This window comes from Misgurnus anguillicaudatus, chromosome 6 (genome assembly GCF_027580225.2).
Source record: "Misgurnus anguillicaudatus chromosome 6, ASM2758022v2, whole genome shotgun sequence".
Classification (NCBI taxonomy): domain Eukaryota; kingdom Metazoa; phylum Chordata; class Actinopteri; order Cypriniformes; family Cobitidae; genus Misgurnus; species Misgurnus anguillicaudatus.
In genome coordinates, this window is record NC_073342.2 from 16,706,775 (window position 1) to 16,731,324 (window position 24,550).

At 37.6% G+C, this 24,550-nt stretch overlaps 2 protein-coding genes across 3 annotated transcripts in view; both read left to right on the plus strand.

The window, feature by feature from the left end:
• acte1 (actin, epsilon 1) lies at positions 1 to 7,557 on the plus strand. 2 transcript variants are annotated; one of them, XM_055192085.2, is made up of 9 exons: positions 1 to 156; positions 2,135 to 2,280; positions 2,575 to 2,703; positions 2,781 to 2,891; positions 3,280 to 3,364; positions 3,446 to 3,607; positions 3,854 to 4,045; positions 7,003 to 7,184; positions 7,264 to 7,557. In XM_055192085.2, exons 2-9 carry the CDS (start codon positions 2,152 to 2,154, stop codon positions 7,405 to 7,407), a joined length of 1,134 nt encoding a protein of 377 aa, XP_055048060.1. In that variant the 5' UTR covers positions 1 to 156; positions 2,135 to 2,151; the 3' UTR covers positions 7,408 to 7,557. The 2 variants fall into 2 exon arrangements, with proteins under 2 accessions (XP_055048060.1, XP_055048061.1); XM_055192086.2 differs by having other exon boundaries at positions 6 to 156; positions 2,138 to 2,280.
• A 5,424-nt stretch (positions 7,558 to 12,981) lies between these two features.
• Positions 12,982 to 24,550, plus strand: part of shank2b (SH3 and multiple ankyrin repeat domains 2b) — a 151,285-nt gene continuing 139,716 nt past the window's right edge. Inside the window, exon 1 of the mRNA XM_055191696.2 lies at positions 12,982 to 13,354. The gene's annotated coding sequence lies outside the window, so the exon portion shown is untranslated. The remainder of the gene's footprint in view (positions 13,355 to 24,550) is intronic.

The window sequence follows — 24,550 nt, forward strand, 5'->3', positions numbered from 1 at the left end:
AATGTGTCCTAAAAAGGCCCGAGGTTTTGCGGCCCAGGCGACGGGGCTCCTGGTGAAAGGTATATAAATATGGGCGGCAGGTGAACGGGTCGCTCACTCTCTTCTACCGCTCTTGAGGGAGTAACATTTCCAGGCCTCTTTTACAAGCTCTCCGGGGTGAGTCGACTGTAAGGGATCCTTATTGGTTAACTGGTTTGTTGGACTACAGCAAGCAGTTTAGCTGAGCTTTCTGGATGAATTATGAGTACATGGATTATTTAATATTCAGTGGAAAGTGTAATGTTTTAGTTAGACGTGAGGTCCAAAAGACTAAGACTAACATTTATTTAAGTTGATGGGGTGGTTTCCCGGACAGGGATTAGTTTAAGCCAGCCCTACCTGAGTTTTATTGGGAAAGATAACTAGTTTTAACAAACATACCTTACTAAAAACATTACTTATGTGCATTTTGAGGCAAAACAAAGGGCACTGATGTATTGTAAGATATGTCAGTGCAAGCTGTTGTGAGTTTGGATAGCTCTTACATTTATTTTAGTCTAGGACTAGTCTAATCCCTGTCCGGGAAACCGCCCCAGTAAGTTTAATATAAATTAGGAAAAGTTAAATATACACTGTACACTGTAAAAAAAATTGCTGTAATTATGCAGCGGGTTGCCAGTAACTTACTGTAGAAGATAAAGACTGAAAATGTTTCATGTTCATTTAACTTTGAACAAACTGTTGCCAGTAAATAACATCAATGTAAAATCTACAGTAAATTACTGGCAGCCAGTTGTCAGAAATAACCGGTAATACTGTAATTTCTTCATAATTTTTTTACAGTTTAATAATAAAATGCAGCAACAACTTGGTTTTCCAAGACAATTTAAACTACTTTTTTAGGTTTTAACTTAAGGTAATAAGTTGACATAACTTATAAAAACAAGTTGAAATTGTTTAACTTAAATTGTTAAGTTAAAGTAACATAAAAATGTTAATTTGATATAATTTTTACAGTGTAATGATGATTTGGTATTTCTATTTTTTAGAAATAATCAAGATATTTGATGTATGGTCAAAAAAGTTTACATTGGCGAAGTGATGAATTTGATGAAGTAATTTAGAAATAATTCAGAAAACGTAATGTACCTTAACTTAGATTCACTAAAATAAAAAAAATAAAAAAAAATTCCAGGTTTTGGATTTGAGATTTTCAACAAAGTTTTTTTTTAATCGGACTTAGTGAATCAAATCGTTTTTATTGTACACTGTAAAAAGTAAAAGTTGGGTCAACTTAAAAAATTACTTCAATTAGTAACACCTAAATAATTAAGTTGCATTAACTCGTATGTTTAAGTGAAAAATGTAAGTTGAAGAAAAATTGAAATTCCGTAATGTACATAAATTTAGATGCTTTCATTTAATATTTCAATTTGATTCACTAAAATAAAAATTAAAAAATTTAATTGTAAATTTTTTCCAGGTTTTGGATTTGAGATCTTCAACAAAGTATTTTTTAATCGGACTTAGTGAATCAAATCTTTTTTATTGTACACTGTAAGAAGTTAAAGTTGAATCAACTTAAAAAATTACTTCAATTAGTAACACCTAAATAATTAAGTTGCATAAACTCATATGTTTAAGTGAAACATTTAAGTGGAAAAAAATTAAATTCAGTTGTTACCAATTGAAGTAATTTTTTAAAGTTGATCCAACTTTTAACTTTTTAAAGTGTAGTAAAATTACATTTTTATCAAGTGAGTAGATTAGATACTTTACTGATAGTCATTACATACAGCAAAGTATAACCATGTATAAAGTCCAAATCTTCAAAAACTGAACAAAAGTGTTGCTGTACACTAGCTACATTAAAAAATTATGAACATCCAAGCTAAGATCCTTTCTATGTGCGACCCAAGATGACATATATCAAATATTTATACAATATAAATTATTTACCCTATATTACAAGCTTATACAGTAGGGAGGGTAAGATCGCATCTACAGCAAGATCAAGGCTTTTTTAACCACAAAAGATGAATCTTGAATTAGCAGTTTTTAGTTTTAGTTTAGTTTCAGTCTAAATTAATTATTTAATCTGCCTTTTAATGTGTATTTTTTATGTTTGTTTCCTCTTGAACACCAAAACAAACAGCAGCTGTCTAAGCAAACATGTGCGACGAGGAGGAGACCACCGCTTTGGTGTGCGACAATGGCTCAGGACTGGTGAAGGCCGGCTTCGCTGGAGATGATGCTCCCAGGGCCGTGTTTCCTTCCATTGTGGGCCGACCCCGCCATCAGGTGACCACCAGCGAGCAACCTTTATTTAGGCCGTCTGGGGTTTATTCTTATGTGTTGTATCCACTCAGTGGCTCCGGTAAAGCAGCTCTTAAGACACTCACGGCAGTTAAGCTTACCCTGAACCTTTGACCCATAATACAACTGTTAACAGTGCTTGTACTGAAAATATCAACGGATTGCAAACGCTATTCGAACAAGATTCCTTTACAGTAGTATCATTGAGATGTCAGCTGGGATAAACTCCACCCATCCGTGTGTGTGGATTGTGGTTGACAGGCTGTTTTTCTTGGTTAGGGTGTCATGGTCGGTATGGGACAGAAAGACAGCTACGTAGGAGACGAGGCCCAGAGCAAGAGAGGCATCCTGACCCTCAAATATCCCATTGAGCACGGCATCATCACCAACTGGGATGATATGGAGAAGGTAGATCATGAATCAAACGCAAAGCCAATGCATATTTATAAAGTACCATCAACTTGAAGTTATATTTATATTATCAGATCTGGCACCACACCTTCTACAATGAGCTCCGTGTCGCCCCTGAGGAGCATCCCGTCCTCCTCACAGAGGCTCCTTTGAACCCAAAGGCCAACAGGGAGAAGATGACCCAGGCAAGCCTTTCTTTTGCTTTAACTGTACACCTGACTCACAGTTTCAGCAGTAACAACATAAACAAGCGGCGTTCGTGGTCAACACGTAACTTCCGGTAAACTCGCTAAGAATAAATAACAACAAAGTACTTTAAACGTAGTTTATTTATAGAACAAGCAAAATAAACAACACGTAGATTACCCAGGAAACCTAAGCATTTGTTATTTTCAACGAGGTTATTAAAGTTTTTAGTACTAGCCAGACCATTAAAAAACTGAAACCGGAAGTTCGGACTAGACGCGTATCGCGTCACCTCACGTGCGTCCAATAAAACGGTCTATACACTAATTTAATTTAATTAGTTAATGCAATGTGTGCTTAAATATCTATTAATTTATGTTTCTACAGATCATGTTTGAGACCTTCAATGTTCCAGCTATGTATGTGGCCATCCAGGCTGTGCTTTCCCTGTACGCCTCTGGCCGTACCACAGGTCAGCATTACCTACAGCAGCACAGCGGTATATTGTCATACTGTAATTGTTCGTTTTTTTTATATTTTGACACTCTTTCAGGTATTGTGCTCGACGCTGGTGATGGTGTGACCCACAACGTGCCCGTATATGAGGGTTACGCCCTTCCACATGCTATAATGAGATTGGACTTGGCCGGCAGAGACCTTACAGATTACCTGATGAAGATCCTCACTGAGAGAGGCTATTCATTTGTCACCACTGGTAACCCAACTCGTGCATTATGCACTTATTCACTGCATTTATATTATTAAAATATTATTATAAATTACAAGATGATAATTATAAATAATGAACAAAAAAAATGATTAAAATACTGTAATGGTATCTTAATTAGCTAAACAGCACCACCTCTTGGTAAACATTAGTAACTGCTTTGAAAAGTAATTGTACCCGAGGTGTTTTGTTTTAATATACATACTTAAAATCTTTTGTAACTCTCTGTTACAGCTGAGAGGGAGATTGTGCGCGACATTAAGGAGAAGTTGTGTTACGTGGCCCTTGATTTTGAGAATGAGATGGCGACCGCTGCCTCCTCTTCATCCCTGGAAAAGAGCTACGAGTTACCCGACGGTCAGGTCATCACCATCGGTAACGAGAGATTCCGTTGCCCCGAGACTCTCTTCCAGCCCTCTTTCATTGGTTAGTCCATCATTTCCGGTTTTATATATATACACTTTATTATTTTATTTGACATAATATATCACATTTAATAATTACATACATTTTAATGTAATTAAATATTAACCTCTGTAATAGAAATTATAAATTATTTTAGATATACACCACCACCAGTCAAAAGTTTTAAAACACTATACAATTTCTATATTATAAAATAATAATAAACTCGTCCAAACTGGTGTAACACAAATGTAACTGTGGGAATGATGTTGGTGACTAAAAGCATCCAAAATAATTGAAAACTCTGTTATATTTTATCATCTGAAGTGCAGTCACCCTTTGCCTCAATATTGCAAAACCCTACTTGTGTCATTTTATCAAGAAGCTGGGCTGTCATTGGCTGCTTTTCCTTCAATAGTCAAATAATTGTCAATTTTATAAATATTATTTTAAAATAAAATTGTAGTTTTCTAATAACAAAATTGATCTGTATATTTTTTATCTTTCAAGCTTTTAACCATACACCTTCAGATTAAAAGATTTTTAAAATCATAGTTAACATTTCCATCAAGTGTTTTAAAATGTTTGACCTTGACTGGTAGTGTATAGCATATCCATATTTTCATTTTATTTATATAGCACATCTTTTTTTTACAGTCTACGATATAAACACAACAAGAGTTGACCACTGTGCTTTACAGAATAAAAGTCTAGGATGAAAAAAAAGGAAAGAAAAAAGAGGAAAACACATAAACACATAGGGACAGTTTCCCGGACAGGGATAAGACTGTAAGAGTTGTCCAAACTGAAACAACTTGCACTGACATATCTTAAAATACACCAGTGCCCTTTGTTTTGCCTCAAAATGCACACAAGTAATGTTTTTAGTAAGGCATGTTTGTTAAAAGTTATATTTCATAAAATTCCTTATATTCCTTATATTTCCCAACTTATGCCTTGTCCTGGCTTAAAGACGGGGTGCATGATGAGTCGGGCCGAGAACCAAAACACATTTGTAGCCAATCAGCAGTAAGGTGCGTGTCTACTAACTGACATCGTTGCCTGGGTTGCGTTTGTGTGGGGCGGGTCTATAAAAAGAAGGTCCAGATACTATTGGGGTATCGGTGTGTTTGTTAAGGTGATTTCAAATGTCAACATTGGCTTTCAGAGATCATGCACCCCACCTTTTACCTCCTAAGACCTGGTGTGGACATTTTTTGTTATGTGCACCATAATACTTAATTTTGTGTAACTGGAACCTGTTGTACACAAACGTGGACACTTACAGTGCTTCATGTTCAAAGAAAAATATTTGGTTATTATATTTATTGGTTCTTCCTAACCCCAAATAACTGGAAGAAATCTAAAATGCAAGCCAAACCAAAGCTCGGGTCTTAGGAGAATAAACTATTAAACTAATCCCTGTCCGGGAAACTGCGCCATAGTAAGATAAGACCAGAATTAAAATTATTCAAAAATGTTAAATTTAGCTTAAATTTGAATTTATGCATGGACATGGATCTCAATGATAAGGGAAGGCTTTCCCAAAGCATTGATCCGATAACTGCAAAGGCACGATCCCCTCTTGACTTTAAATACTGAGACAGTAACTGTATACTTACAAATATATACTTACAAAATTATATAAAAAACAATTAGAGAGATCTTAAAAACTTAAAGGTGCAGTGTGTAATTTTTAGAAGGATCTCTTGACAGAAATGCAAAATCATATACAAATCTATATTATTAGGGATGTATAATGACCTTTCATAATGAACCGTTATGTGTTTATTACCTTAGAATGAGACGTTTTTATCTACATACATCGAGGGTCCCCTTACATTGAAGTCGCCATTTTGTGCCGCCATGTTTCTTAAGAAACCCTTAATGGACAAAGTGTTTTTACTAAGTTGTCTCCGAAGATGACATGTTTGTCCGGTGGCAACTACCGTAGCTTCTCTATGTGTTTCAAAAGTGAGGGGTGAGTAGTGGACTGAGCAGTTGGCTGCAATTCGCAACCTCACCACTAGATGCCGCTCAAATTTACACACTGCACCTTTAATAATATATTAAATACTATAGAACTTTAAGAAACGAATAAAAAAGTTCCCAATAGACCTCAGTATGCAACAAAAAAATTACTGAATTGGAAAGCCACACTTTAAAAAAAAGTGGTTTTGAAAGTCAATTCAACTTACTGCTTAAAAAGTAACTTATAAAAACAAGTTTAAACAGCAACATAAAAATATATGTTTTAATTGACAAAAAAAATTATACATGCATTTGTCAGCTTTTATCCAAAGTGACTTGAGCTAGGATTGCTAACTCAACACTGTACCAGTTGACAGGACCACATTATTTTTAAGGGATTCCTTTTTAATGACAGACAAGTTTTAAATACCCCTCCATCATTCTGTATTTTTTTAATCAATTATTCATTTACTGTTCGAACACTTTTGAAATCTCACTCAAAATACATTCTTCCATTTGAGTCATTGCCAAGCATGGATCTCATTGATGAAAAATTAATGATATTAATAATTCTTTCATAATTTTCACATCGCTCTTCCTGTGGTAGCACAATTAAACTCGCCATTCATGTGCACAGCGAAGCGGTCAAGTTTCCCACAGAGAAACGGCTGCAATTTTTCTGAGATTTTTCCTACACAGGACTGAATTCTCAGCAAAATGCTGGCAGGGTGATTGATCACCTTTGACATTGAAGCTAATTAGGAGTGTTTTGGTATATGGCCAGAGGGTTAGGGTGGATGGTGGTCTATTTTTGGCATTTTTAGTCTTGACATTATTCATCCATCACCGTTTCCTTATTTAATAATACTGATAAAACAATGTCTAGGCTGTGGTTCTTCCCTTAATTAAATCTGTGCTGTTATGTAATCCGAGCTACAATGAATTTTGCATCAAATCATGCTGTATTTCAGTAATGGTAAGGTGCTTTTCCATTTATTTTTCTGTAGGTATGGAGTCTGCTGGTATCCATGAGACCACTTACAATGGCATCATGAAGTGCGACATTGACATTCGTAAGGATCTGTATGCCAACAACGTACTGTCTGGTGGTACCACTATGTACCCTGGTATTGGTGACAGGATGCAAAAAGAGATCACAGCCTTGGCTCCCAGCACCATGAAGATCAAGGTACAGTACAGTTTATAATCTGCCAGTTAAAAAAAATGTTTAATTCAAGGTGACAACATATTTTCTTTCTCCTCGATAGATGATTGCACCTCCTGAGCGTAAATACTCTGTCTGGATTGGTGGCTCCATCCTGGCTTCCCTTTCCACCTTCCAGCAGATGTGGATCAGCAAAGATGAATACGAAGAGGCCGGACCCTCCATTGTCCACAGGAAGTGCTTCTAAACCCTTCATCTTCTCCTCTTTCCTGATCTTTCCACCTTGTCTTGTGTTTGTACCGCAGATGTCCTGTTTCGTGTCTGTTCCTCTGTACCAAGCTTCACGTCTACAGCCACAATAAATTGTTCAATAAATACATTTACATATTTTCAAAAACTTTCTCGTGCAGTATATAAGCGCTTCCTAATTTTAAATGCAGGTACAAGCAGGTTTAAAGGCACACTTAACTTTTTTTGAAAATATCACACAACTACTTTTCCAATTTTAGATGCGTTTTTCACGCTATGCTAATGCTGTCGCTCAGACTTTTTGACACTCAGTGGGTGTAACTAACCGCAGTCACTTTCCCGAAGGTGACATCATGTGCATACCCTCTATAGCAGGGGACTATTTTCGGGCACTGTGTAATATCACTACGCCTGTGCAGCCATGTTACAGCAGCAAAGTCCTTGATTATTACGGCAGAATAAGAGTATAGTTCCTAGCCATATCTGCCTAGAAAATCGCAACTTTTAATTTTCGGTCGCTCTTAATACATGATGTAACTACAGAAGAGTCAAGTTTTAAATAGGAAAAATATCTAAACGCTTTGGTTATTTTTTAGCGCGATGCTAATGGTCTAATCAGATTCAATGGATTATGCTAAGCTATGCTAAAAGTGGTACCGCCAGACCCGGAGATCAGCTGATTGGATTCCAAAACGGTTAAAATCAAATGTTTAACTCTAGGGGAGCTGGAAAATGAGCGTGACGAGATTTTGAGTTGGCTTTATTAAACCAAAACAAAAATAGAAATGAAAACTTTGCTAATATATGCTAGCTTTATAAATTTTTGTGGAAGACATTTTTGCTACTAGGTATATTTGAGTCTGTTTTCAACCACGGTACCAGTAGACAACATTTAATCCAACTAGTTGACTCTAGGAAATAAAGGTACAATAAAAAGTACACTTTTGTACCTAAAGAGTGCATCTATTAAGGACTTTTGTAGTGATGTTAATATAGAGGTTATGTATTGACGTCACTTTTCCACGTGACCACGCCGGAACTCGCACCGTCGAGTGGCAAACGTTCAACAAAATGGCTGGTTTTCATAGCGGGTGCTGCGAAAATGCCAGTAAAACTGACTATTATCAGCTTAAATTGAATTTAGTTGGACTTGATAGCAGAGGTGGACAATACTTAGTTACATTAGTTACATTTTCCAAGCATCTGTGCTTTATTAGTGTGTTTGTATTGGGAAAAATTTTACTTCACTACATTCTAAAACATATAATCATACTGTGTATTCTTTAATATTGCATATTAAAATTTATTTAATACCTAAAATTATATTAAAATTGTGTGCTTTTACTCAAGTAAAAGTATGTTAATGTACTTCAATATAAAAAACTTTTATTTATGAAATGTAATAGAGTAAAAATTATGATAATATGCTTTGGAATGTATGTTTTTCAAGGAAAAACACTGATAAAATACAAATACTTGACAAAATACTTTTTTTACCCACCTGTGGTCTGTGGACTCAAATTTTGCCGCTCTGTCTTTTGCCACTCAGTGGGCGTAACCGCAGACACTTTCGCCGAAGGTGACGTCACGTGCATACCCTCTAGTCTATACAGATGATGGTTCATTTGTAAATGAAAAACATATTTGTTGTTTTTCAGATGTACCACAGGGTGGCAGACTTGCTATGAAATAGCCCATAACACCCTTAAAATCAGTTTACTACCTTTTATAAAAAATAACTTGCATTAAACCTGCCACCATGGCATAAATGGCACAATATAACTTATAAATAGATGTAGTTATATAAATCATCCGTAGTTTGTATAAAGCAAAAGACCAGATTCAAAGCGATAGTTAACCCCAAAATGAAAATTCTGTCATTATTTACTCACCATAATGTTGGTGTAAACCTGTATGAGTTTCTTTATTTTATTAAATGATGGATACCACACAGTTGACAGTACCTATTGACATCCATAGTAGGAAAAACAAATAGGCCTACTATGGAAGTACCATCAACAACTTGAGGATGAGTAAATGATGACAGAATTTTTATTTTGGAGTGAACTATCGCTTTAATCTATGCTATAGTCTCTAAGGGTTTGATCACCAATAGTCCTAAATATATGATGATGATAAGAAAACAGGTCAGTTTAATGTAGGCCAGAGGCACAGCTGAGCAACAGAAGAGTACACTGCGTCTCACAAAACCTACTCTGAAACCTAGCAATCTAGGACATAATATGTGAGGTACTGTATATACGCTATTGAATTTGTTGGTGTTATTAAGTTTATTTCAGCACTTTGGATGAAAATATTCTCTAAAACCCTCATGAAGCATCCTGTTTCATATTATTCATACAGTATATCTGTAATCTACTTTCGAGAAAAAGATTTCAAATTCACTAAAGGTGGAGCACATCTACTGAAGTAACGTTTTAAACTCACGTTATATATATATATATATATATATATATATATATATATATATATATATATATATATATATATATATATATATATATATATATATATATATATTTCGAGATAATGGCATGCTTATACAACGGTTCCTTCTGGGATGTTTGCTGGAGGATTAAATATACTGTAAATTTGCGATTTCTTTCTAACTGTCCATTCTGGATTGGTCTTGCCGCTCACCGTGAGTTCCAATTATAACACCGAGACCCAGTTTTTTGGCTTTTGGATCATGTGGTTTTTGAAGGTTTTACAGTAGGAGAGGGTTAAGAAGGCAGACTTATTACTGCAGACTGCTGCCCCACTTTTGACTGACGGAGAAATCAAAGACAAATGAAGGTGGAGACATCCAGGAGGTTATAGTGATTAACGCATGAAGACAACAAAAGAGAGAAAGATAAATGGAAAGATAGAGAGGGAGAGATATAGAGACAGCCAAGAGAAAAAGAGGAAAAGCCGATAGACTCGGATCCATTATGAATCCTATTCATGCTTATTAAAATCCCATTTCATTGCTCTTTTCTTTTGCATACAATGCAGCACATTCATTAGTGAACATTGGAATCTTGTGCAGTCAGTTCAGGTTTGGACTTGGTGCTCAATAGCTTTCTCTGTGTCAGTATACAGAGGAAACTTTCCCACATTGAACGTATTGATTAAGTCAGAGAGTGTTTATTAATGAATCCCTTCCCACAGAGAAAGTGGATGTACTGTACTGAAAGGCACTTATCAGTCCTGCCACTTTAGATTTTCTGTCTGTCTGTTTATCTGTTTGGTTTGAAAAGTGGGAGAGAAGCCATGATTATTGTTGATCTCTTCAAAACTGGGTTGGAGAAAATTACTATCTATCTATCTATCTATCTGTCTGTCTGTCTGTCTGTCTGTCTGTCTGTCTTTCTCTGTCCTTTCATCCATGTCTGTCTATCTATCTGTCTGTCTGTCTGTCTTTCTCTGTCCTTTCATCCATGTCTGTCTATCTATCTGTCTGTCTGTCTGTCTTTCTCTGTCCTTCCATCCATCTCTGTCTACTTGTCTGTCTGTCTGTCTATCTATCTATCTGTCTGTCTGAATTTCATCCACCCATATTTGTCTGTCTGTCTGTCTGTCTATCTATCTATGTACAGTCTGTCTGTCTATCTATCTATGTACAGTCTATCTGTCTGTCTGTTTGTCTATCTATGTACAGTCTATCAATGTACAGTCTGTCTATCTATCTATCTATCTATCTATCTATCTATCTATCTATCTATCTATCTATCTATCTATCTATCTATCTATCTATCTATCTATCTATCTATCTAACTATCTTCTCTATATGTCTGTCTGTCATCCACAAATTTTTGTCTGTCTTTCTCTGTCCTTCCATCCATATCTGTCTATCTGTCTGTCTACCTACCTACCTACCTACCTGTCTGTCTGTCTGTCTGTTTCCTTCCATCCATCTCTGTCTACTTGTCTATCTATCTATCTGTCTGTCTGTCTGTCTGTCTGTCTGTCTGTCTGTCTGCATTTCATCCACCCATATTTGTCTGTCTGTCTGTCTGTCTATCTATCTATGTACAGTCTATCTGTCTGTCTGTCTGTCTATCTATGTACTGTTTGTCTGTCTGTCTGTCTGTCTGTCATCCACAATTTTTTGTCTGTCTTTCTCTGTCCTTCCATCCATATCTGTCTATCTGTCTGTCTATCTATCTATCTATCTGTCTGTCTATCTGTCTGTGTCCTTCCATCCATCTCTGTCTACTTGTCTGTCTGTCTTTCATCCACGCACATTTGTCTGTCTGTCTATCTGTCCATCCATCTCTGTCTATTTGTCTGTCTTTCTATCTATCGGTCTATCTGTCTGTCTTTCTCTGTCTTTCCATCTATCTCTGTATACTTGTCTATCTGTCTGTCTGTCATCCACCCATATTTGTCGGTCTGTCTGTCTGTATACCTCTGTCTATTTGTCTATCTGTCTGTCTTTCTATCTATCTTTCTGTCTGTCATCCACCCATATTTGTCTGTCTGTCTTTCTCTGTCCTTCCATCCATCTCTTTCTGTTTGTCTGTCTGTCTGTCTGTCTATCTATCTGTCTGTCTGTCTGTTTGTCTTTCTCTGTCTGTCTCTCCATCCATCTCTGTCTATTTGTCTATCTGTCTGTTTTTCTATATATCTATCTATCTTTCTGTCTGTCTGTCATCAACCCATATTTGTCTGTCTGTCTTTCTCTGTCCTTACATCCATCTCTGTCTATTTGTCTATCTGTCTGTCTGTCTTTCTATCTATCTATCTATCTATCTGTCTGTCTGTCTGTCTGTCTGTCTGTCTGTCTGTCTGTCTGTCTGTCTTTCATCCACCAATATTTGTCTGTCTGTCTGTCTGTCTGTCTGTCTTTCTCTGTCCTTCTATCCATCTCTGTCTATTTGTCTGTCTGCCTGTCTATCTTTCTGTCTGTCTGTCTGTCATCCACCCATATTTGTCTGTTTGTCTTTCTCTGTCTCTCCATCCATCTCTGTCTATTTGTCTATCTGTCTGTTTTTCTATCTATCTATCTATCTATCTATCTATCTATCTATCTATCTATCTATCTATCTATCTATCTATCTATCTATCTATCTATCTATCTATTTATCTTTCTGTTTGTCTGTCTGTCTGTCTTTCATCAACCCATATTTGTCTGTCTGCCTTTCTCTGTCATTCCATCCATCTCTGTCTATTTGTCTGTCTGTCTTCCTACCTACCTGTCTGTCTGTCTGTCTTTCTCTGTCCTTACATCCATCTCTGTCTATTTGTCTGTCTATCTATTTATATCTCTTGTCTGTCTGTTTCTATCTGTCTGTCTGTCATTATTGTTTATCTCCTCAAAACTGTGTTTGGGAAAGCAAAAATGTCTATCTGTCTGTCTGTCTGTCTGTCTGTAATTATTGTTATTTTAAATAGTTATTATTGTTTATAGTGTAAATGAGGATTGTCTGTCTGTCTGTGTATCTATCATGAGTTTAAAAGTTACCTTTTCAGAGTTAAAAAAAAAACCGAACAACGTTAACTTAATTAATTACATTTTTGTAAAATAAATAAATAAATAAATTGTACAAAGCATCATTTAAAGTATTTTCGCCCTTTCCATTTTACAAAAACGATACAAAACCCTATTCGTATGATTTTTGTCCCAGATGCAGGTGTGTTAGGGTACAGTGGCCCCGCCTGCAGTAGTAAACCCCTGTAATGTTGAGCGCCGTGGTTAGAAGAGAGCCCGATTACAGCGCGTCTCCAGGCGTCTGCTGCGCGCTCGGGTCGATGTCGCGCATTTCGCGCTCTCCACATATGCGGAATACTCGCTCCTCTGCTCCAGAAGAAGTGCTGTAGGGCTCAACCCCTGCGTTTGGACTATCCGAAAAACCCAAGCGGTTCTCCGGAGGTTTGCCTCGCTTTGGAGAAAGGATAAGAGAGCCAAAAAGAAGAGAAAGTGTGCTGGATGCTATAAGGTACGCACCTTTGTTATCGCTCCACATGCACCCATTATTTGGTCCTGCAGTTTACTATCATCTGCAGTGCAGGGCAAGGACCGGAAAGTCTGAAGTTTGTATCGTTTGATGGACCCAACACACCTTTGACGCGCTGGAGACGCGCGATCGAGCCAGTTGACTGATAAGCTTGAGGCAACTTCTTTAACAGCTTAGTAAAGCTATACGGATTTAGCATAAGAAGCTGTTTATATAGTGAATGTATGGCACATATACAAGCTGAAAGATATGTGTTGTGAAACGGTTTATCTTGAAACTCAGTATGCTTTTGTGTGAGATGGTTGTTAATTTAGTTGCTGGTTGGCTTCATTTGTCTTGGGATGCGCATTGGCAAAGTTTGGATACCACAATATATGCACATTTAAAATACGTAAAAGGCGCAATGACGCTTTTATATGCAAACGCATGTAAGTTACCTCATTTTCGCAAGCACGTGCGCTTTGACGCCGCCTATTGGCGCCTTTATTTTCGCGCGGTGAATCGGCAAATGGCGATAAATCAATCTTGACGATGACGCGTTTCCTTAAAATCAACCAAATTGTGATTTAAAATAAGTACAAATTTTCGAGAAAATGCGTATTTATTCAGTTTTTAACAAACTTTTTCGTTCAAGAAGAGACTGATATGAATTTTTATTTATTATTTATACGCAATAGCAACTGAGATAATGTAGACATGTATGCTGGCATTAAAGGTAGCTTTTATGTAATAGTTCTTTAAAAATATAAAACAAATAATTGTGCATTATCATGTCATTTTTGCAGCTACTGTATAACCTAATACTGTATACTTCATAGCATTTAAAATAGACGTGTATGCTTAAAATGATTAATAATTTACGTGTACTATTCCACACAAAATATATTTTTTAAACTGATATATTGATGATGCTTTTGTACTGTAGTTTTTGCAAAGGACACGTGAGAGAGCTATTCCTGTTAATTGGCCAAGCAGGCATTGTTATAGGCCTGTCTTAACCTAGTCAATAAATTGACTTACCCGTACTGTAAAACCAAAGCACATTTTTAAGGAAGACTAGTTAATATGTGAGGTTCTGATTTCTCCATCTCTTCAAAATGGAGCACAACTCCTTGCTTTGTTTATGAAGCTAAATGCTTATCGTCTTTATTAAGCAAAGAAAAATAAAACTCCCAAATTCTTCGCTTAAATGACTTCGGCATCCCTTGGGATCTTCAGTCCTGCAGGATTTTCGACAATAATTTATGTGCCTCTTAAAAGAGTTTTTAGGTCAGCATTATTCAGACACACCGCATTATGGATGCGCACATCCAGGTTTTCTCCCATCTTCTTGCTTGGGTACTGCCGGTCTCTTGGGCTTTCCAACCCGCGACTCCATAGCAACGGAAAAGACAGATTCCAGTTGTGACACTTCCAAGGGCCACTATAGCCACAAGCCATTGTATCTCTCCAGATAAGTATCTACAGACTTCAGCAGACATCCTGACCTAAACCAACCAGTACCCAGTTGTTTTATCAGTGCAGTGATTCAGTTTGTAATGGGATCTCAAGATAAAAGTTCCTCATCAGTTCAGGCACGATATAACAAAGGCTAAGTTTAAAGGCAGAATAGGCAGGCATTATCTAAAGGAACTTTTTTGCAAGTTTGTTTAAACTGACTTTATATATCAATGCATAAGTGGAGTGTGGGTGCTCTGAAGGGGAGAGTGTGGAAATCGAGTGTCTGTATACCTCTCGGCACTGTTTTAAACACAGCTAACTTTTCCATTCACTCCACCCCCTCCCTTCTGGGTTTCTTCTTAAGCCACGCCCCCAAAACACATGAACGCGCGAATTACCTCAGACCAGCGGAGAGGAAGGAGCTAGCGCGGTGCATGTAATAACATCAAGTCACAATCACATGTAATAATACACCTAACTTTATCACTAGGAATATAAACAGATGGCTTTTATAAACGGATGGCTTTTAGTACTCACTCAGCCAGTGTTTTGCATGGAAGAGTTTCTGTGATGAAAGCATTGTTGACTCTGACGAGGACTACACTCCGCAGACAATACCGCTACCGCATCATCGACTCGAGGAAAAGCCACGCGATATTTCCTCTCGTTTGATTGCTTCATTTATTCCTTTTTTGCCTTCGCTGACTGGATATGCAGGTACTGTAAGATGTGAATGCAGTTTCTGTGAGTTGTTAGTGCTATTTCTCTGCTGTACTATTGCTCTTCCTATTGCCTCGTGCACGTTCAAATCAATCGGGTGTGCGCATGTCTGGGCAGATCCCATAGCAACGGGTGGAGCCATGGTCGCGAGAGAGAGTGATATTTGAGCAAGCTAATCATATGTTTCGTCCCGGATGGAAATAATTAACTGTGTTTGACACAGTCGTGAGAGGTCTACAGACACTCGAGTTTTATACTCTCTTTTTTAGAGTACTTACATTTTAATTATGCATTTGTATATAAAGACAGTTTAGACAAACTTGTAAAAAAGTTTTTTAGATAATTCCTGCCTACCCTGCCTTTAAGCCTGTAGTCAGTGGATGTCTCAAAGCTGAAATTCACTGGAGCGCTTCGTCAGTTTCAACTTGACGTTTGTTGACAGTTCAGTTCAGCCAAATCTGCTTTTGCTGCCAGCCTGGCATTCTTAGCCCACTATACTCAAAGCAATATGTCATTACTGCAATACAGCAATCTGAATAGATGTGTTTTCCTCTCAAGAGTCCTAATCCACACATCAGATCTTTCTTTTTGTTTCAAAACCATTTGATTGGGCTTTATTGACCAACATGCAACGTTCAAAAGACAATTGCGCTTGATTGCTGTTGTGATTGCGCATAAAAGACCTCAGCCAATTTGCCATCAGAAAAACAGTAATTGGGAGACGCGCAACATTAGCTGAAGTGTAAGGAAGAAGAAAAATTCAGCTTGTGTAACGAATAGGAGCCGCAGCTGTGAGGCCATGGCCATCTATCCATTTACAAAGACTGGGCTGGAAGCTCTGTGTTATCCTGTGTCCCACAGAGATAAGAAGCGGGGAGGAGGATTTTAGCAGACTGGATTTGCCGCCACCCAGCATTCACTTCTAGCTTCTAAGAGATTTATGCACGCAAGCTGGCTGCTTTTTTTATAGAGGACTCCAAAGTTACATCTGTTATGCATTTATAGCAGCCAGGGTTAACACAATTAACTGCAAAAATGGTCAAGATGTGGGGACAAATGGTATCCTGTGAAGTTTGTTTTGTAATAATTTCAAAGGTGCAGTGTGTAACTTTTAAAAGGATCTCTTATAGGGTTGTGCCGATAGACAATAGTATTGTTTATCGACGATCGTCAGACATATCGCCAATAGCGGGCTTTTATGACGATAGTTGTCGATGTTATTATCATCATAGTAACATTCGCATTGCGTGCTTTTTCTCGCATGAGATTGTTTGTGGGCTTCACTTTGCGTGAAAGAGCTTGTAAAGCGCACGGATTCCTTCTCACACGCACCTGGACTTATTGCGCTAAATTAGTGGCTAAGTGCCGCTAAAAACACATTACATTCTTGGACTCTTGCTCGGACCTGAATACGCATGGCATGGACTCCTTCTAGCACCTAAACTTGAAATGCGCATGACTCGTAATCCGTCTCACGAATGAGCTAGTAAGGTTGTTAGGCGCTCCAACGGTTAAAACTACACAGTAGTCTCTTTCACACAGTAACTCTGGTAAATTACCATGAATTTACCAGAATGAATTTACCAGTAAATACAAAAATGTGCTGTTCACACATGCAGTGACGTTCCGTCTTTTTACCAGCAAGACATCATTCACACATCAGTATCAAAATACCGGTAAACTCGGAGAGAAAAAGGAATTTACCTTCAGGTGTGCTCGACTTTTAGCAGCATGTGTGTGGAAACGTCCGTAAACAGTTCGGGGGTAAACGCGTCACCTGTATAAAAAACTTTCTGATTGGCCCGATCTGTCAGCGCGGTCTGACGTCGATCATTCTAAATGCCGGTAATCCTATATTTTTCGTTCACACACAGCGCTTACCGGTAAATTACTGGTAATCTTACAACCTGTCTTACTGGTAAATTGGGAGCACTGATTTACCGGAAAGGTTCTGTTCACACATGACATGTTAACTGCAATTTACCAGTAAATTACTAGTAAAGACTGTATGTGTGAAATGGACTAGTGTGTTGTTCCCGCTCACTGGCACGCAGGACATTTTTCGTGCGCCTTGACTTAATGATGCGGATGGATTAATGGCATCAGTTTTAAGAAGGTTGCAGGCATGACAGTGTTGCCCTTGCTTCTTCTTGTCCACCAATCAAGTGACTTGTCATAAATGAGTAAAAATGAACAAATAAATAAATGAGTAAACTATTGCCCCCCCCCCCCAATACTATCGTGTATCCGCAATCTCACAGGCTGACGATAGGACGATCTACCGCCCAACACTAATCCCTTAACATAAATGCAATATAACTAACTATATTATCAGTGGTGTATAAAGACCTTACAAAATTAACTGTATTGTTGTTATTACCTTTAAATGAGCTGTTTTTATCTACATACTCCGCGTGTTCCCTTACATGGAAATCGCTGTCACGTTTCTACAGAAGCCCTAATTGGACAAACTGCTTTACAGGGTGCATTTCGTTCCTACGTTGTCTCAGGCGGTGACATGTTTGTTCCGTGGCAGCTATCGTTGCTTCTCATTGCATTTCGAAATTGAGGTTGGTTGCAATTCCCAATCTGAAGGCTAGATGGCGCTGAAAACACATTACACCTTAAAGTCTTTTTAAAGTCCGATATTAAATGCGTTCTTTAGTTTGTCACACCACAAACAAATGTGTTATTAACTAAGGTTGTGCCGATAGATGATAGTATAGTGCAGGGGTTCTCAAAGTCCGGACTGCGGTCCGGATCCGGACCCGACGGGAACTTGATCCGGACCCGCGTCCACTTCATATTACAAGTGCATTAATTTTTATGTGATTGCTAAATGTGTGCATTTGCTACTTTACAAATGCATATTAAACTTGTCAACCATTCGTTTAGTTATTTTTTCTTTTTAGATTTAAGAGTATTCCTGGTCTGAAAATAAAACGAGTTATTTAAAAATTTCCTGTGTGACGCTGTAGCCATCACCCAGATATTATGCACAGCTACTTAATAAGTCCATATCAATCTGAAATCACTGTTGGTTTGAGTCGTTTAAAACATGCATTTGAAAAAGCAACACTCGTCAAACATAATCACTATACATGTTCTTTATTATCATGAAAATACCTGAAAAGGTTTGAAGAACAGCAATATTAATTTATCCTTAAGACATTTCCTGGAGCTGCGTGTGTCTGGTTCTTCGTCTGCAGCGCATATTGAGTTTCTGCACGAGAGCGCCCCCTGGCTTATGGATTTAGCGTCATTTCACCGTAATTCATTGAGACATTGAGAAGCATAGTAAGCATTATTTCCTGTGTTTATGTTTAAAAAATTATTTTTAGTTTAAATGCAAAACACATTTATGTTTTTCCCAAACTTTTTGTGTTGATTTGTTATATAAACAAATGATTTTCCGGACCTATGTAAATGATGAGAATTCAGATTTGGACCTTTGAAAGTAAACTTTGAGAACCCCTGGTATAGTGTATTGACGAAAGTCAGACATATCGCCAATAGCGGGCCTTCATGACGATAGCTGTCGATAGTTTTTATTATTATCATTATAATTTCACATTAACATGCGCATTTGCATGCTTTTCCTCGACTGAGAGGGTTTGTGGGCTTTACTTTGCACGAGAGAGCTTGTAATGCGCGCGGATTCCTTCTCGCATGCACGTGGACTCAATGCGCACGTCTTGGACTCTTGCTCGGACGATAGGACGATCTCAAAATTGGGGCATATCGACCAACAATATTATTAACCACCCAGCCAAATTTAAACAATGATAAAAACTATTAAGGAAATAAATAAATAAATAAAAGAATTCACTGCTTAACTTTTGCACTGCCCTCTGTAACGATTACCCCATGGCCAATAGAAACGCGGCATCCAAAAAAGCGCAAAATGGACGAAAACTTGTACTGTCTGTGTCGGAATTCCCGGAGCTGTTTATGTTCCTTTAGAGATGTTGGAAGAAAAGCTGTGTCATGGAAACGCATATCAATTCAAGTGGGCATGTCAGGTGTGTTTTAAGTCAGGTAGCTTGTTGTAGGTAGGCAGGTTAAGTTACATGAAATGTAGTAATTCATAGTAATCCCACTAAAGGTTTTGAAAACTTTGCGTACTTTGGTCTGGCCAGCATAGCGCAGAAATATATATATATATATATATATATATATATATATATATATATATATATTGAAGGGGTGTAACTGTTCTTGGTAAAGGATCGAATCCTCCCACAGTTCCTCCTCGTGTGTGTGTGTGTGTGTGTGGCGCAGACCTTTTAGCGCGGCAAGCGAAGTAGAAAAGACGCTAATAGCGGCACTGCCAGTTTCATTTAAGTCTACTGCAGCAGCGATGCTCAAGAAAACGTTTACAAAACTTTAAAATTCGCGAATGGCGTATGCTCAAGGCATTACATCTAGTATGACAAGTCGCTTTTTGCGCCGTCATCACCCGGTTGTTGTTCATAGCACGCGATCGCAGGTGAGACAGAAACAGCCCACATTGCCTTCTGTGTTTAAATGCTAACAAACTGATCTTCTTGCGAAAAAACTATATAGTGGCGTAGAATATAAAAAGTAACCCAGTGTTCTAAGCTATTTTATGTCCATTTTGAAGTGCACAGTAAAGTTGGTAGGCCTCTAGTAGTATAATAATGCAAGTGCTCTTAAAGGTATAGCGGAAGATTTTCCCGAATTATTTAAAAGAACCGCCCCTCCATATTTAAAAAAAAATGAACACGCAACACTCTCCCTCCTCCAGAGAGGAAACGCCTGTTAAACGCGTGCACGAGGCAGAGAAAGACCAGTTCTTCTCTTCGCTCTGTTTACAAGTTGCTGTCGGCATGTTTACCGTGTCTGTGCGGTTCGTGACTCGTGCCAGGGCTAGCATCGCTAATCATAGCTTACGTAAACTTTTACTAGCAGTGATTTTAAATGGATTATACAAAATGATACAAAATGTACCTTTCCAGTAGAAACTTCGCGTGGGAAGCCCAACCTTTCCTTTTAGCTCACGCCAGCGGCCAGCGTGTGAAATAGTCTCCCATAAACATTCTGGTCTTGTTTCTTTCTTTATAGTCCTTTCACTTCTTGTCATACAATTCGTAGACACTTTTTCTCTTGTGACCCTCAGACATTTTGAAAAAAAAAACACAGGAGAACGCGAGCTTCTATGAATGGTTGAAACCGTAGCACAACACACATACACGTGAAAGTGCGCATGTGCAGAAAGTGAACCTAGAGGCGAGCACGTACGAAGGTCATACGTCAACATATAATCAGAATGATTGACATCTGGGATGACCAATAACAGAGGTGATCCACCCGGAAAACGAAAATCTTCCGCTATACCTTTAAGTGAAAATGTTGATTTTGGCAGATGTTAATAACGGCTTAGGTTTTTATTTTTGTAAAGAAGCCTGTTGTGACCAAAGTGTACCGAAACGTGCTGAAACCGTGACCCTAAAACCGTGATATGCACCGAACCGTAATTTGAACCGCTACACCCCTAATATATTGCATAATTGCCTTTTATTTAAAGCTGCAATCCTTCACTTTTGCCACTCTATCGCCATCTCTGTTTAAAACATAAAATTGCAGGTTATCTTACATACATACATTTAAGTTAGTTAAAAAACAATGACTTTTCTAAAAATCTGACCCAACTTATAAATCATTATTGTAAGCTTACTGTTGTGAATTGTTGTAAGGCAAGGAAACAATTTTGAACACTGATTGTTTATACTTGAACTGATTTTAACCAAGGATTGCACCTTTAGAAAGATAATTTGTGACACTGATCAAATTAATGAACATTTTTTTATCATGCCGTGGCTTTATTGTTATTTTCTGCTTTATTATGTGCTGTTATGTACTTGATAATAAGTGAAGTGATGGAATCATTAAATGGAGCCACTAAATTGATTTAGTTTTCCCCAGAGAGCGAGTGGATGAATGGATAGATGAATAAAAAGCTGAAAACCGATTGGAGAAACAATATGCTATTGTTACCCTATTGAGCCGTGGTCTTCCTCTGGGTCCAATAATTGTTCCTGTATTGACTTGTGGACACTTTGTTTGAACGCAGCCCATGGGAGGGGTACGATGACATGTTTTGATAGAAGTGGGCTTTTGTTCTCATTTATTTTTCATCAGTTTCACCACGGCTGCATATAACACCGCTGTTGTGGTCTGAGAAAACGAAACAGGTTTGCTTTAATTCTACTAGTCTTGTACCACTATACCAGAGACCGAGCCTTGTCCTATTTCGCAGCAGCGTGGTGCTGCTGTGAAATCGCCAGGGGTAATGCAAGCGGACACAGATTCAGGCCAGTCCTTCTTTCCCTCTCTCTTATTCTCCTTGTTTATCTCTCTCTCTCTCTCTCTCTCTCTCTGTCGATCTGTCTCACACATTCCTCCTTCAAATCTCACAGCTCTGGTTTGGATGTCTACTGTACTCTACAGTCTCCTCAGTGGCCCAGATGAAAGCCATACTTTAGTTACTCTACCTGCCTCAGACTGTTCAGCTTTTCAGAAATTTGTGGTGTTTGCTAAAGCCACTAACACCATTGCTTATTAGGCGTGTAGCTCATCCCACACCGTTTGAGCTGTAGAAAGATACCTTGGGTATTGGGTGTTTGAGGAGGGATTGGACTTATATGCTTTGCCTGTGATGAAATGGGTGGAAAATCCCATAGACTTAGTTTGAAGAAAGGACCAGAGCTATATCTAGAGACCAGAATATCACCTAGCAACATGCTATCAGTGACCCAGAACTTACTAGCGGATGAATAATACAGTAGCATCCAAGCAACCACTACCAATGCCTTGCAACGGGTTGTACTTTATGCGCAAATGTAAAGATCTAATTACTTCTCTCACCGCCTTTGTTTTATGAAGATGAGATTTGGGATGCCGAAATTGCTGTATTGCAAAATATGATACCAGGAGCGTTTGCTGTAACATCCACAACGCTTCTTTGATGAAGAATACACTGTAGTAAAAAATGCAGCATGAAGTTAACCATTTTGGGTTGTTCATGTACAAAAAAGCCACTAAATTAAATGGCTGTAAAAATAATCAGATTTTTTTTTGATAAATCTGTTAATCAATCTCAGTACTGATCAAAACTACCAAATGTTTACAAAAATTTCATGATTTTAACTCTTTAATTGCCAAGTTCATAATGATGTCACTGATTTGGGGGGAAAATACACAAAATGACCAATTTTCAATATAAAAAGTGATTGTGGACTTTGGCAAGTCAAAGATTAGTAAAAACATTGGCTTTAATGCATTTTTAGTTTTTGTGCAGCCTCAGATTTTATTATTTTCTCCCTAATTAGTTGTTTGTGGCTTTTTTCCCCATTGACTTCCATTATAACGACATTTTTTGATTGCAAAGCCATGACATCGTATAATAATGCATTCTTGATTGTTGGTGGTTTTTCCTTTTGCTAAGAAGTAAACTTTGTCATTTTTACTGTTGATCACCATGTGGCACCATTAACCCTTTAGTAGCCCTGTGCAAAAAGTTATGTGTTATATGGGTAAAAGTTAAATCATGGAATTTTTTTTAACATTTAATTTTGGCAGTTTTGATCAGTACTAAGGGTGATTAACAGATTTATGCAAAATAAAAAACGCTTAATTTAGTGGCTTTTTTGTACACAAACAACCCGAAAGGGTAGTACATTTCCCACGGTATATATTGTTGAGTTTTTGATTTTTTTTTTAAAGCATTTTCTCAAAATATGTGTCAATATAAGATTTGTCACCAAAAATCATTCCATTTGGTGAAACACAGAGAAAGTTGTGGCCAAATTAAGACAAAAAATGTCCCCAACAACCCATAAGGTTTTAAACAACTTGGTTTTGCAAGTCAATTCAACCTACTTTTTTAAGTTGACATAACTTATAAAATCAAGTGGAACTTGTTTAACTTAATTTGAAGGAAAGTTTACCCTAAATATTTGACACCTCAGCTTATACTTTCATATAGGGATGCACCGAAATGAAAATTCTTGGCCGAAACCGAAAACCGAAAAAAGGAAACTAAGGCCGAAAAACCGAAACCGAAACACTGAAATAAATTATTATGCCAATTATTAGTACAATTGCATTTATGGCTATCACTGTGTACTAACTTTAGTAGGGGTGTGTGACGAATAAAAAAAAACTCACAGTTCGGATCACATTACAGTTTTTGAGGCACAGATCAGATTATTTTTGGATCAGCAAAAAGGTGGGGAAAATCTAATAAACAATAAAGAAATTGCAAACATTTATAAAAAAGAACAAAGTTGTACATTAATAAGGTCTGAAATTAGCATTTTAACACAACTGAATGCTATTTTCACATATTATCTGTTCTGTTGTCAGAAATATAGTGGCGTTTTCCCAGACAGGGATTAGACTAGTCCTAGACTAAAATAAATATAAGAGCTGTCCAAACTGAAAACATCTTGCACTGACATATCTTTAAATACATCAGTGCCTTTAGTTTGTCCTCAAAATGCACACAAGTAATGTTTTTAGTAAGGCATGTTTGTTTAAACTAATTATATTTCCTATTTAAACTAAGGTCTAGTTCTGGCTTAAGCTAATCTCTGTCCAGGAAACCACCCCAAAGACTATTAAAATAGTGACTAAACATGACCCAATAACCTTGTGTTTAATCCAACCAGCTGTTACTTTAACTACAAAGTTACTAAAATCTTGATTTATAGACGAGACATCGCAGACAATTCCGCGCAAATTACAAAATTGCCATTACACAGAGTTACTACAGAAGGCATGCACGGGCATAGGAGAGAGAGAGCTCGCGCACAAGCACATAGAGAACCAGTGTGTGTGGGAAAACACTTCTAACCTTTCATGATAAACTCGAATCAGTCGTCTTCTCTGTCAGTAACATGACGTTTACGTGAAAATGCAAGTACACAGAGGAATCCGCATGGAAAACACATCCAACTTTGAATTCTTTCACTCAGTGTGATGTAGTAGAGGCGC

Coding starts and splice junctions, on each gene's coding strand:
- acte1 (XM_055192085.2), top strand. CDS start 2,152: ATGTGCGACGAGGAGGAGACCACCGCTTTGGTGTGCGACAATGGCTCA. Junction 2,892..3,279: donor ACAGGGAGAAGATGACCCAG/GCAAGCCTTTCT, acceptor ATGTTTCTACAG/ATCATGTTTGAGACCTTCAA. Junction 3,608..3,853: donor CTATTCATTTGTCACCACTG/GTAACCCAACTC, acceptor TCTCTGTTACAG/CTGAGAGGGAGATTGTGCGC.